General features: G+C 43.9%; 2 protein-coding genes across 5 annotated transcripts in view; both read left to right on the top strand.

The window, feature by feature from the left end:
- Positions 1-15,113, top strand: part of LOC310706715 (endogenous retrovirus group 3 member 1 Env polyprotein-like) — an 874,531-nt gene that overhangs the window by 19,897 nt on the left and 839,521 nt on the right. The window lies entirely within an intron of this gene.
- Positions 1-15,113, top strand: part of RIN3 (Ras and Rab interactor 3) — a 70,731-nt gene that overhangs the window by 52,271 nt on the left and 3,347 nt on the right. For all 4 annotated transcript variants that reach the window (XM_083501503.1, XM_083501504.1, XM_083501505.1 and 1 more), the window contains one exon: positions 10,739-10,870. In XM_083501503.1, coding sequence (XP_083357629.1) covers positions 10,739-10,870 — 132 coding nt within the window. The remainder of the gene's footprint in view (positions 1-10,738; positions 10,871-15,113) is intronic.

Here is a 15,113-nt window from a genome sequence, read left to right as displayed (position 1 = left end):
GCACAGCAGGGGCAGTTACAGGAATTAGGGTGGTGGCAGCAGCACCTTCAGAAGCAAGCAATGAAAGCATTCAAGAATATTGCATGTAAGGAAGGCATTTTGTCAAAACATGTTGGGACCCCAGTTGTGTTGGATTAAGCTGGCCTTCCCCAACCTGGTGCCCTCCAGGTGTTTTGAACTACAACTCCCATCATCCCCATCCAGCAAAGCCAATGGCTGGGGGTGATGCGATTTTTACTCCAAAACAGGGGGAGGACACCAGGCTGGGGGAAGGGTGAATTAAGTGTTTTCCTGCGGTGCTATTCTCTTCTCTGTGGCTGTTATTGGTGACTGTATTCCTATGGAAAGAGAGACCTTGTGCTCCCTGTTTTGAGCTCTTTTAAAAAATCACAGCAGCCCAGGTAGGGCAGGGAATATCTTTCTTTTTGCAAAGGAATGTAGTAATACTGTACTGACAGAAGACTGGAATACAATAAGACCGGGAAGAATAGGCCTAGCACAGGAAATGCAACTGTGAGATTAAGGAGATAGGCAGCTATGTCTCTATGGGTGCCTTGTGTACATATTCATCTGAAGACATTGGGAGCCCAGAGATGGTGATGATGTGCTTTATACCCCACATTCCCTCCAAGTTGCTCAGTCTGTTTACATGGTTCTCCTTCCCCCTGTTTTATCCTTGCAGCAGTCCTGTGATGTAGGTTAGACTGAGTAATGATGTCTGGCCTAATGCATACCCTCCAACACTTTGAAGCCCAAATCCAGGACGCCATCTTCCCAGATACCGATGTTGGGGTCCGTTAATCAGGGCCAAGCTGCCTTGGTCACTAAAAGGCCAATAAATGCCATAGACAGAGGAGATTCCCATAACCACTCTTTTATTCAGCGGTGTAAAACAGAGTGGGCAAGCCACACTCGCCACTGTGATGGTGAAGCCGCCCCAAAGAGCCTTTGTTCATACTTTTTATAGGCATCCCCTCTCCCTTCCCCCCTTTCGAGGTTCCTTGCGCTGATCAAAATAGGACACCCTGCCTGGAGACCTTGAAGGAGAGAGCTGCCTGGCAGAGGGAGGTTTTTCTGAAAACCGCCTAGCAACGTTATCTGGTCTTCACATATTTGTGGCTCACCCTCCTAAATTCAAAAGCAGGCAGGTTTTTTTACAGAAGCAAAATGGCATCAGTTAGGCTAACCCAGGCATAGGCAAACTCAGCCCTCCAGATGTTTTGGGACTACAACTCCCATCATCCCTAGCTAACAGGACCATTGGTCAGGGATGATGGGAGTTGTAGTCCCAAAACATCTGGAGGGCCGAGTTTGCCTATGCCTGAGCTAACCAAAAAACAGGGCAAAAACATGCCTCTGTGGCTTTTCCTGAGACCCCACACCATCTTCCCATTTTTTATCACAAGAACACAGTGGCCATTTGGGTTGCCATGATCTCATGCAATTTTGTGCTGCAGCTTCCCCACCACCGAAAAAAGTGTTTTATTTTTAGGCACACGCCCAATGCGTGTTTTGGGGTACCACACAAGATTGTGGCCCCAGAAAATGCATTTTCCCAAGGGAAATCGGGCAAGATCATGGCAGCCAAAATGGCTGCCGTTCTCTCATGATAAAAAATCGGGATGTCCCAGTTTTTCCAGGACACTTGCAAAGTATGCTAAGGATGCATTGAGGTTCATGGCTGAGTCGGGATTTGAGCTCTACATGTCTGCTCAGAGTTCAATGATACTTACACCTAGGTAAGTGTTTGTATAGGATTGCAGCCTGAATTTCTGTAGGGCTAGTGCACTCCCTGGATAGGGTGATGTCCGAATGATTTGCTTAAAGACGCTTGTAAAGTGTTTTGACATCCATGAATAGGAGTGGTCTGTTGTTTAATCGTTTAGTCGTTTAGTCGTGTCTGACTCTTCATGACCCCATGGACCAGTGCACGCCAGGCACTCCTGTCTTCCACTCCCTCCTGCAGTTTGGTCAAACTCATGCTGGTAGCTTCAAGCACACTGTCCAACCATCTTGTCCTCTGTCATCCCTTTCTCCTTGTGCCCTCAGTCTTTCCCAAGATCAGGGTCTTTTCCAGGGAGTCTTCTCTTCTCATGAGGTGGCCAAAATATTGGAGCCTCAGCTTCAGGATCTGTCCTTCCAGTGAGCACTCAGGGCTGATTTTCTTCAGAATGGATAGGTTTGATCTTCCTGAAGTCCATGGGACTCTCAAGAGTCTCCTCCTCCACAAATGATTGATTGATGGATGGATTGCCTCATTGTGCCATGGAACCAAGGGAGAAGCAAACCCATGGGCAGAGCCTTCATTCCTTTATGAAGGTCTGGGCAGGGTTCCAATTCCTTTTAACTCTGCATTCAATTATTTAATACCAATTTTCGTCCAAGCGCTGGAGCCCAACCAAAGGCTGATGCTGCAGATAGTTTCCCTAGACTGTAATAGCATGGGGGCCTGTAGCACTGGAGAGGGCTTATTTTTAAGCCTCTTATAGATATTTATGAAACAAATGTTTCATGTCATTGAAAAATAGAAATAAATGGGGGAGGCAAGCTGGATTTGGAATAAGGCAATTCTACCTTGAACAAGTGAGACTGTTTCCAATGTCATTGAAGCAGCCGTTGAAGGACCTCTGGCTGTTTCTGAGCTCTGTCGTGTGAGCCAGGGGATGAATGTAAAGGAGACAATTGAGTCTGCACAGAATTTTTCTCTTTCTTCCCTCTCTCTCTCCCCCTCCCTCTGTAAAAACAGAAAATATTGAAATCTTGCATGCATTCCAAGCATTTTCCATATAAAATGTTGGTTTATAAACATTTGGTAGGTTTTTTCAAAAGAACTGGAGGAATAGAATCATAGAGTTAAAAGGGATCTTGGAGGCCATCTGCTATAATCAAGGCTAGGTGCACAGTCCAGGCTGCAACTACAGCATCCCTGACAGATGTCCAACTTCTGCTTTAAGTGCCTCCAGCAAAGGAGAGCTGAAGACATCCTTATCTGCTTTTGAGAAACACTTAGTGTTAGGAAGTTTCTCCTGGTGCTCAAGGTGAAATCTGCTTCCCTGCAACTTACACCCTGTGGTTCCAGTTCTTCCTCTGGAGGACAAATTTTCAGAGGAAAATGCCAGTTGCTGGGAGCTGCAGGAAGAGAGAGTTCTCCTGCACTCAGATCTTGCTTGCAGGCTTGCCAGAGGCCACTGTGAGGACAAGATGTGGGGCTTGATGGATTTTTAGCCTCTGGTCTTATGATGCTGGACCCAACATTTTTACAGCACATCACTAAAATGAACCCATGATTGATCCACCAGTATAGACAACTCCCCATTTATGCAGGGGCTACATTCCGAGGTACCATACGTTTAAGTGAAAATGTTTATATTTGAAACACCATTGAAAAAGCCTGCAAACACCTGTTACGCCCCTGCCCCAACCCATTGAGAGCCAGTGTGGTGTAGTGGCTAAGAGCGGTAGTCTCGTAATCTGGGGAACCAGGTTCGCGTCTCCGCTCCTCCACAAGCAGCTGCTGGGTGACCTTGGGCCAGTCACACTTCTTTGAAGTCTCTTAGCCCCACTCACCTCACAGAGTGTTTGTTGTGGGGGAGGAAGGGAAAGGAGAATGTTAGCCGCTTTGAGACTCCTTAAAGGGAGTGAAGGGCGGGATATCAAATCCAAACTCTTCTTCTTCTTCTTCATTTTTGTGACATTTTCGGGTCATTTCCAGGTTCGGCGAGATGTGTGTGTACACAGTTGCGCACATATCGGATGCACCTAAAGCAGTCGCTGCCTGTACTAAATATTTGCACAAGTAATAAATAACTTGACATTTCTCTCTCTTACTCTTACTGTTTCCTGAACCTCCCAAAAATGGGAATGCCTTGCCAAGCTCACAAATGGAACCGAACCCACATTCTCAAAGCCCAGCTCACATTTTGGACCATTTTAGCAGGGGTTCCCAAATGGTGGCCAGTGGTGTTTCTGTGAATTCATGGTTGGAAACGGGAAACGGCATGTCCATTGCATTCAGTATTCATACTGATGATTTGTAACCTGCATTTTAATGGCCTCTCTTATTTTTAGCATGGTATTCTGTTGTATTGCAGTCTGAATTTTGTGGAGCACTACAAAATACAATGCACAAGAAATAAAAGAAGCAATACAAACACAATTAGAAATCATAATGCATCTTGCACAGCGCATTACAGTTGCTACAGCAGGGTGCAGGGAGCTAAGTGGTCCATCAAGACCCTTAGCAATTTTCAAGCAGTCTGGCGGGGGCGGGGGTGAGTTTGGGAATCAATAGATATCGATATTGGATGCCACTTAACTAGCCTGCTTATTGAGTGTCCTGCATAGGGCTCCATTTTTTTCATGCTCACCCACATTGTCACTTTGTAAGGATCGTATTTAGCGTGCTGGGCCTTTATGGATTTCACCCATGAAGCCACTGTGGTCTTCGCCAAGCTAGGAACTGCTTCATGCAGTTCCACTGCAAAGGGATGAATAAAGTCTTGCTTTCGTTGTTTGGTCATTTGCCTCTTGCATTTCTGTAGCAGAAGAGGATATTTCTTTTTGCAGTTTTCATACGTGAGGCTTAAATTGCCTCTGAAGCTGTCTTTCACTATTTGTGCTAATTTCTGATCATAGCTAATGTGGATGTGGAAAAGAGAATGAGAGATAGTTATGATGTAAATGGGATCCCCCCCCCCCGCATTGATTTTACAGGCACATTACCAAAACAACAAAACCAACCCCCCCCCCACTTGAACTCAGGTGTAAAAATGCTTGTAGAATGCCAGGTGCTGATGAAGATGTCAATCATGGTGGGAGGCAAAAGCATTCAGTCCTTCGGATTACGTGTTCCTCATGTTTACTAGCGTAGATACTAAGTCTGCAGTGCATTGTGGGGCAGAAGAATGATGGGCCTGGCTTTTAAGGCTTCTGGGTTCTCTCTCATAGGGAGGACAAGCAACTGCAGAAAAGGGAGAGGTTTTAGAGAGGAACAGATTACCGTATTTTTTGCTATATAAGATTCACTTTTTCCCTCCTAAAAAGTAAGGGGAAATGTGTGTGCATCTTATGGAGTAAATGCAGGCTGCACAGCTATCACAGAAGCCAGAACAGCAAGAGGGATTGCTGCTTTCACTGCGCAGCGATCCCTCTTGCTGTTCTGGCTTCTGAGATTCAGAATATTTTTTTTCTTGTTTTCCTCCTCCAAAAACTAGGTGCGTCTTGCGGTCTGGTGCATCTTATAGAGCAAAAAATGCAGTAAGCAGACTTTTGCCGAGTCTACCTAGTTCAGCATTGTCTACCCAGACTGTCAGCAGCTATCCATGGTCCTGCAGCAGAGGTCCTTCACATCACCTGCAACCTGTCCATTTAACTGGAGATGCTTCACAGCAGTTTCCATATGAAACACAAATGGCTTTGGCCTGGCCTGCACACATTGCAGCAGAAATGAGGAGGCAGTTGGATGGGCAGTACTATCTGAGACTGTAGTTGAGGGGTGTCACAATTTTAATGCACCTCTTCCTTTAAAGTTCCCTGCAAACACAACATAGTAGCAAAGGGATGGGATGTTTTATTTCTCTCTGTTGTGCTGGTATTCTATTTGCAGGGGTATTTTTTGGAGGAGTTTTCAGAACTGTGAACTCCCACCTCTGGTCTGAAATAGGGATGTTGGAAATGGAAGCAGAAATTGTCACTGTTTGCTTATTCATCCCATGTCTGGAATGGAAATCAGCCCTGCAAATATGGATGCTATTTGCTGTTATTGTTTAAAGCCTGCAAACAATGCATGATTGGTTACTTCATTGATCAAGTTCATTGATCACATGTTATTATACAGTGGTACCTCGGGTTACATACGCTTCAGGTTACTGACTCCGCTAACCCAGAAATAGTACCTCGGGTTAAGAACTTTGCTTCAGGATGAGAACAGAAATCGTGCTCCGGCGGCGCAGCAGCAGCAGGAGGCCCCATTAGCTAAAGTGGTGCTTCAGGTTAAGAACAGTTTCAGGTTAAGAACGGACCTCCAGAACGAATTAAGTTCTTAACCCGAGGTACCACTGTAGATATATTTCAGTTCCAATCTTTATGACAGAAAAACAGCTGCAGATAAGTTCTTATATAGTCACTGAAGAGAGATTTAAATTATTGGAGACACTTAAACTGAAACTACATTGTGGCTCTTCTTCCTCCTCTTTTTCTTCTTCTTCCTCCTCCTCCTCCTTCATGGCTAAATTCAGAATACAGTACCCCATATGTACCTTTTGACTTATTTAGACATCTTGTGTTATTGGAATCATAGAATTGTAGAGTTGGAAGGGACACAAAGGGTCATCTGTTCTGACCCCCTACAGTGCCTGACTAGTTGATTAATTATGTTGATTAACATTTGGAGAAATGTTACCTGTGCTTATTAACAGCTCAGCAAGGGAACACAGCTTAGTAACAACAGCCATATAATGTCAAGCAAAGGTTAGATTTCTTGGGGCAAAACCCACAAAGACCTCTACTCATTAAAATGAGGAAGAGCATGGAAAAGCATTGCAATGGAAAGAGTTAGCTCTTGACTGATGTAGAAGGCCTGCTATACACACATATCAGAATAATACGGAGAAATTCTGGGGTGGCAGATAGGGGACAGTACCGTTTCAGACTGCGGGTGAGTTATTATGCATGCGCTATAGACATTTACCTATTTAACTATAGTGGCTTTCCTCTTTGACATTCTTAAGCACATCTGTCTGGTCACTGTGAGAACAGAATGTTGGACTAGATGGACTATTGGCCTAATCCCCCAGGCTGCTCTTACGTTCTCTTGTTCAGGTTCCCCTAAACAAAGGAAATTTTCTTAATCTGTGGTGATTATGTGTTTAGAGAATGAAATAAAGATGTATTGCAAGGAAGAAATAAGTTTATTAGGCTTCTAGAATGAATATGGAAAGAGTTGTTCTGTCTAATTCAAGTACAGCTTGACCATCCTTAAGCTTTACATGTTCCCTGCTTCCTCTTGTACAGAGGCTACGAACAGTATCATCCTAATGTAACTGAGCAGATAGGAAAGTGGTATCTGTGACGTTCTGATATAAGACCTTTCTAGAGTTAATGTAAGAAATTCATAGGTGATTAATGCATACTTTGGCTGGTAGAATCAACTCTCTACTTTACATCAGGCCCAATCCAGATGGCCACTTAACATTTCACCAAAGAAGAGGAAACGTGTAACCAAAAAAAGAGGACAAGAAAGGATTCAGATCTGCATAAATTTCCATGTGCTAATACATCTGTATACACACTTATACATAATTACTATAAAGAGAAATACATCTCATTATAGTAGATAAAACTGACCCGGTAACATGCATACTACTAGGGTTATAACTTTTTTACAACCTCATGTTGTAGCTTAGTTAGATGAACTTTTGCCTAAAAACAAAGGGATGATCTGTCATTTCCAAAGCTTTTGAAGAAAGGTCACCCCAAAATCAGTAAATCAATTTTTGTATTTGCAACTATATAAAGTATTATGTAATATGCATAGCATATATCATACAATGTACATATAATACAATGTATGCACTTGTATGCGGTACGCGGGTGGCACTGTGGGTAAAACCTCAGTGCCTAGGGCTTGCTGATCGCATGGTCGGTGGTTCGAATCCCTGAGGCGGGGTGAGCTCCCATCTTTCGGTCCCAGCTCCTGCCCACCTAGCAGTTCGAAAGCACCCTTAAGTGCAAGTAGATAAATAGGTACAGCTCCGGCGGGAAGGTAAACGGCGTTTCCGTGTGCTGCGCTGGTGCCAGCTCGCCAGAGCAGCTTTGTCATGCTGGCCACGTGACCCGGAAGTGTCTCGGGACAGCACTGGCCCCCGGCCTCTTAAGTGAGATGGGCGCACAACCCTAGAGTCGGACACGACTGGCCCATACGGGCAGGGGTACCTTTACCTTTACCTATACACTTGTATACACTTGTATACAATATAATACAATGTATACAATGTATACACTTGTATACACTTCTTATTGCTTAGAATAAGACAAGGTTGCAGTTTTATTCTCCAATACAGTTTTAGAAAGTTCCAGACAGCTGTAAAATAGTTTCATAAACAGTCCCATAAACTTTTTTAAAGTGCTAATACTTATGAGTAGTATATACAGTGGTACATCGGGTTAAGTACTTAATTCGTTCCGGAGGTCCGTTCTTAACCTGAAACTGTTCTTAACCTGAAGCACCACTTTAGCTAATGGGGCCTCCTGCTGCTGCCGCGCCACCGGAGCACAATTTCTGTTCTCATCCTGAAGCAAAGTTCTTAACCTGAAGCATTATTTCTGGGTTAGCGGAGTCTGAAACCTGAAGCGTGTGTAACCTGAAGCGTATGTAACCCGAGGTACCACTGTACAGTGATTACAGCTTTTCATTTCAAGGTGGCCTTTTTTTACAACTCAGAAGAATTAGAACCTTTTTCAGTGTTTCTAAGCAAAGCAAAAGTTCATCCCTTTATGATACAGGGAATTGGTTTTTTTTGGGGGGGGGGGGTCCAAAAAGGTATAACCGTAGCGCATACCAACTTGGTCTGCTGTCTAGGTGCTGACTGTTGATGGGCAATTTCAGGACCCTCCCTGCTCCCCTTGCTTTATATTTAAACTGGACAGCCCTTTGAATAGAGAACTGTTCTCAGTGAAGTAGAAGTAGAAGAAGAAGGGTTTGGATTTGATATCCTTCTTTATCACTACCCTAAGGAGTCTCAAAGCGGCTAACAATCTCCTTTTCCCTTCCTCCCCCACAACAAACACCCTGTGAGGTGAGTGGGGCTGAGAGACTTCAAAGAAGTGTGACTAGCCCAAGGTCACCCAGCAGCTGCATGTGGAGGAGCGGGGAAGCGAACCTGGTTCACCAGATTACGAGTCTACCGCTCTTAACCACTACATTATTATTTCTTCCATTTATACACTGCCTTTCATCGATCAAGAACACAGGGCAGTTCACAACAATAAAAGCAATAACACAACCAGCACAAGCATTTTTAAAATGAAAGGTTTAAAGCATGGCAATACAGCAGCAAACAGATCAATACAAGTGACCCCGCACAAAATGTCAGAGCATCCTATAAGCCTGGCTGAATAAATGGCCACTCTAAGCCAGATCTGAAGGAATGCATTGGCCATATTAACTGCTGATCCTGCCCTTTCATCGATGCCTACTTCTTGCAGCTAAATTCGGCCCTCCATCCACACCCACCTGAGACTTCCTCAGTACCAGAAACAGCAATACTGTAGAAAGGAAACATTTTGCCAAAACACCCACTGAACAATGAAGCCTTTTTAAATGTTTGACAACCTGGCTGTGTATTTTTTGCACAGCAGGAAACATGACTCTCATAACGTACAGAGCCCAGCTAATAACAGCATAAGATTTTGTTTATAAAGAGAGTCTTAGCACTCGAGCGTTCCACCACTTTGTTTTAACTGAACTGGCTTTCCCTTTCTACATATATTCTCTGGTTTACTTAAAGTTTATTTATTTTTTGATGAGGGAACAGAAGAATATTTATATAAGGCTCCAGCTGAGTATAACCGTCAGCTTCAAATAAAACCCCTATTGACTTTGCCTGACATATAAGGAAATGTGTTTCATAGGAAATACTTGTAACCAGCCAATGGCCACAAGCTCATGCACAGCTAATCATGTTTAAGCTTATTGATTTGAATAGACTAAAGTGCGCTTAAACATGGGGTGGAATGTGGCCAGTGAGAATAAAGGGAAGCCTATCTTCTATCACGACAGCAAACTCATGGTGGCTATAATTTTAAAGGACCTTCAACATTTGGTCTTTTAGAGATGGATGGCTGTAATAGTAGTGCACGGAAGAAAATGATTGTGAACCCTGCAAATAGAAATTGAAGGTTGCTTTTGATGTTATTTTTCTTAATACATAACTCTCAAAATGTTTATAAGGAAATAACACACACTTTTGGAATGTGCAACGGTGTAGATGAAAAACTGCCACATACACACTGAGATTCCTAAAGCATATCCACCATTTGTGTGTCTCAGATTTGCATCTGATAGATGCAAAGATAGATTCAGACTATCCGTTTCTCCTTTCTTGCATTGGCTTACACAGCTGCTCCTGGGCCATTGAAGGGGTCAGTTGCATGACAGAGTTGTTCCAGACCATGCTTTTTTCTTTTTCTTTTTAGCAAGCACTGACTGTAGAAATCCCCTGTGCATCAGACTTTTTCATTTAATGTGGAGGCTCATTGCAGGCAGGTTGAGGATGGTGTGGGTATTTGCTCCATTGGACCAGCCAGCACAGGATTTGGTTGGAAACAGGATGGTGGGCTAGATGGCCTTTGGCCTCATCCAGCAGGGCTTCCCTCATACTCTTCAATTCATTCCAAAATACGATTTTCCAAAATACGGTTCTTTCTCGCAGTAATGAAGCCACTGGGAGAGTATGAAAACCTGTACTGCTGGCAAATTCATTCGCACATTTACATCTTCATCAATCCTGTTTCCTAATCTGTGATTTGGCAGCTATGAAGCACAGCTGCTCTACAAAATATGTGAGAAGGACTGATTTGCACATTAACCTAGGCTAATGCAGGTTGTGCATGGTGGCGGCCAACTGTTGGGCCCCTGTGCCTTCTCTTCTCTTCTCTTACTGCATGTCGGTTTTGAATGTTGAAATCAGCTCTCAGCCTCCTCGGTTGTGTTATCTGAATAGGCCTCTTCTTGTTTCAGGGAAGCTTTACGGGGCAGATGACTTCCTCCCGGTGCTCATGTACGTACTCGCCCGCAGCGACCTGCCAGAGGTGCTTCTGAATGTGGAGTACATGATGGAACTCATGGACCCTGCCCTGCAGCTGGGTGAAGGTATGAAAGACCTCCTTTGTGAAAGAGGGAGGAGCGAGGGTGGAGGTTCGCAAGGGTACACCACTGGCAGAAATGAGTACAAGCTGCCCAGCAACCATAATTGTAAATGTTTATCCCAACTTTACATCTGCTCTTCAGCTGGTGGCCAATGGCAGGGCCGGCACCAGAGGACATTTGCCAAGGCCACCATCCTAACATTGGTAGCGTTTCTACTTTGCACAGAGTATGCAGAAGGATCAAATGCAGCCTAAGAGACTTATTCTGATTATCAATTAAATTTGTATACCGCCCTTTATTCGTGGATCTCAGGGTGGTTCACAACATAAAATTACAATATAAAAAGCACAAAGTAGATAATAAAAATAAGAACAACAGCAAACCAATAATCCCTCCTCCCACAACACATTTAAAAGGGCCTTGGATGTCAATCAGCCAAAGGCCTGCTTAAAGAGGAACATTTTCTCCTGGTGCCTAAAGCTGCTTGATGAAGGCACCAGGTGAGCTTTCCTGGGGAGGCCATTGGATAAGCAGCGAGCCACTGCAGAAAAGACTCTTCTCATGTTGGTACCCTCCAGACTTCTTGTGGAGGAGGCACACAAAGAAGAATGATCTCAGAGGATTATCTCATGGTCCAGGTCTGTTCATATGAGCAGCGGTGGTGCTTGAGGTATTGCAGTCCTGAGCTGTTTAAAGCTTTATAGGTCAAAACCAGCACTTTGAATTGGACCCAGAAACTAATGGGCAGCCAGCGCATTTGGGCCAGGATTGGCGTTATGTGCTAAAACTGCCTTGTCCCAGTGAGCAACCTGGCCACTGAATTCTGCACCAGCTGAAGTTTCCGAACTATCTTCAGAGGCAGCCCTATGTATAATGCATTGTAGACTACTATTTCTTCTGGCTCTTCAAGGTTGTGAAGGTCCCACTCAGGGTGCCATCCTAGAGCCACCAAGATTCCCCCTTACTTTTTTTTATTTGTTCATTCTTCATCTTCTGAGATCTACAGCCATGATCACAAGTGGCTACTGGGGGCACCAGATTCACATGACAGCAGATGCCCCTTGGATGGTGGATGTGGGAATGCTTTTGGTTTGCACAACAGTTTGATTGTGTGACATAGGTTTTTGGGCTGTTATACCACAGCCACTTCATACATTGACCTATAGTGGCTTAGAGAGAAAGAGAGAGCTACCAATCAGGAAATGAATCTGGGACCTTCTGCATGCACAGCACATGCTCTGCCACTGAGTGAGCTTTTCCCCCCTCTTCTTTCGTGTGACCTTAACACTATGCTCAAGGTTTTGAGGAGGAAGGCATGACTAGGCAGACAAATGAAGGGCAGACAAAAGGAACTACTTCTTCACACACAGTTAAAATATGGAATTCCCTGCCACAAAATGGAGTGATTTCCTTCAACTTGGGTGGCTTTGAAATAGGGATTTGACAAGTGTTTGGAGGATAAGGCTCTTGTTGGCTACTGACCATAATGGCTTTATATTACCCTCAGAATCAAAGGCAGTATGCTTCTGTATCCCAATTTCTGGGGAGCACAAATATCAGGGGACCACAACACTCCTGTCCTGCTTGCGGACTTCTCATAGGAGTCTAATTGGCCACTGGGAGAGTAGGATGCTGGGCTAGATAGACCTTTGGTCTCCTCCACCAGGACTCTTCTCATGTTTCCATTAGGGATGTCAAATGATTCCAATTCGCTCTGCTTTGGGGAGCAAGCCTATCCATTTCGGATCACCAGACCCATTCACGGCCCAGAACGTAGATATGTGGAATTTCCCATATGCTGAGCTGATGTATGCTAGGGTCTGGCAACATGCTCAAAAGATAGTCCAAGGACTGCCTTCTTTCTTTTAAAAAGTTTTACAGCTGCTTGGAGCAGCTAGTGACTTCATTGTGTCTGCGTGGTGAAAAAGGCCATTTGAAATCCTCCTAGGAAGCCACTGTGCATCATAATGTGTCGTCCCTTCCTGGGGAATCATGCGGAGAAGATGGCTACCTTTTCTTCTGTATGTTGTGTCCCTGTGTAGCCTTACAAGGATGTTATGGATTTTTAAAAAAGATTTTTAATAAGAAAATCTGCACATAAGTTGGACAGACCAGCCCATTTATTATTACTATTTTGCATATAGGAGAAAGCAACATGGGACAGAAATAGGCCGATTTGCCCATCTATGCCTTACATCGCAGGCAAAGCAGAGTTCAGTGTATATTTATGACAACAACAACAGAGTATAATTAAGGCTAATTACTAAAAAAGATATATATCTGGCTGTTCCTCTAAGGAGCTCTGAATAGGATACGATGGGCTCCTCTGAAATGTGGTATTCCATCTAGATTTGGCTAGATCCCAGGCTTGATTAGTTGGAGAGACAGAACAGCATCAAACACCTTCATGGAGCGCTTTTGCAGGAGCACCACAGCAGGGCTGGACACCCAGTTTTTTTAACTGAGGCAGTGCCTCTTCTGCCCCCACCTCCATGTCCTTCAGGAACTGGTTCCCCCACCAACACATCAGTCTGTATATCTTTGAAGACCAAGGTTTCTGGGAGTGCTTTAATTGTCGCACCGATTAAAAGTGCTGTATCTTTAGTAACTTGCCACCTGGTCATATGCCCCAGGGATCCCCAAGGACACTTGCGCAAATAAATAGGTCCCTTTGACAGTGTTACTGCCTAGGTAATAAAAGCCTAGCGATGCCCCTGAAGGGAGCAGAACAACATGCATTTGGAAAAATATTGTTGTGAATGGTTGCAGTGCTTATTTTGCATACGTTTGGAATTTTGCATAGAAATGCCATACTTCAGCCTTCCCCAATCTGGTGCCCTCCAGCTGTTTCAGAGTATTGGCCATGCTGGCTGTGGATGATGGGCATTATAGTCTAGGGCTCCAGGTTGTGGGAGGCTGTCACAGATTGCACCTCTTACATTTCATGACCTTTTGGCCTCGTCGTTGATGCCATTTATCCCTCTACACCTCTGTCTCTCTGTGTGCACAGGTAGCTCTCAGATGGTGTGCAATCTACCCCATGAAAGCTCATCACACTGTAAACGCCCCATTGAGTTCAGTGGGGTTTGCTTACATGCGTGGGGCTGCGCTGTAAATCTGCCAGCGTACACTGTTCTGCTCCAGGTCCTTTGCTGTTGTTGTTTCACTGCAGCAGCCTAACCCAGCTACCCTTCAGGGAAAACCTAAGTGAGTCTCCAAACACATCAGCTGCTGTGTTTTAAGAGCAATCCGTTCTTCTGAAAATATTGTTCTCCAGTGAAATGTCAGCCAAATTTATTTACAGTGCAATCCTAACCGTGTCCACTCAGAACTTGTAAGTCCCATTGAATTCAGTATATCCATAGAAATTGACATGCAATGTTTCCGGTGGTGCATTTTCTCTCTCTCTCTCTCTCTTGCTACCCTCTGTGTGGGCAGGTGGTTGTGGCATTTGTCTTTAATGGGTTCAACCTGGACACAGTTTAGGGCAATACATACATGGGGAGAAGTCCCTTTGATTATAACAGGATAGATAATTGTGTGCTTAACTTTTTTTCTTTCGCATTCAGTGGGGCTTAATTTGTGATCAGTTATGCATCTTATGATTTAGGGTTTATTTAAATCATTCCCCTCCCCTAAAAGCAGTACAGCAGGCTTTAAAAACAGCTGGCAAAATTAGGGCTGCCTGTGATATTTAGTTGTTGCATCAAATTGGTTAGATTGGCCAAAAATATTTGAACTTTTGAGGCGCTCCTAATTTATCAGGCAGTAGATTTAAAAATAAAATAAAGTCATTAATTGTTTTTTAGACAAGTGTTTACAAAAAAAAAAACCTGAGTGGCTAGAGTTCATCCAGCTTCCTCTCTTGCCAAGAAGAGGGTGCTTTTGCTGCGGAGAATTCTTCTTCAACATCTAATAATAAAAAACCCAAAAATTATTTCCTTCAGAAATACTGTTTTATTCACCTGCTGCTTTGGCATTATTTCAGCAATCAGTCTATTAATTAAATTGATTAATTTAATCAGCAAAAATGTTCACAATTAATGGACTTGCAGTGCAATCACATGCATTTCTACTCAAAAGTTGAAACAATAGGACTTACTCCCAGGTAAGTGGGACCTCCGGGTATAGGCTGGTGTATAAACAACAACAACAATAATTGATTGCAGCCTTACTCCCAGGAAACTGTGTACAGGATTGCAATATTTGAGCCTTTTTAGTCAACTGACTAAATACAACTCTAATT

The sequence above is a fragment of the Podarcis liolepis genome (genome assembly GCF_965112155.1).
Source record: "Podarcis liolepis genome assembly, chromosome: 1".
NCBI classification, from domain to species: domain Eukaryota; kingdom Metazoa; phylum Chordata; class Lepidosauria; order Squamata; family Lacertidae; genus Podarcis; species Podarcis liolepis.
Note: the sequence above shows the minus strand (reverse complement) of the source record. Positions and strands in the feature narration are given on the sequence as shown.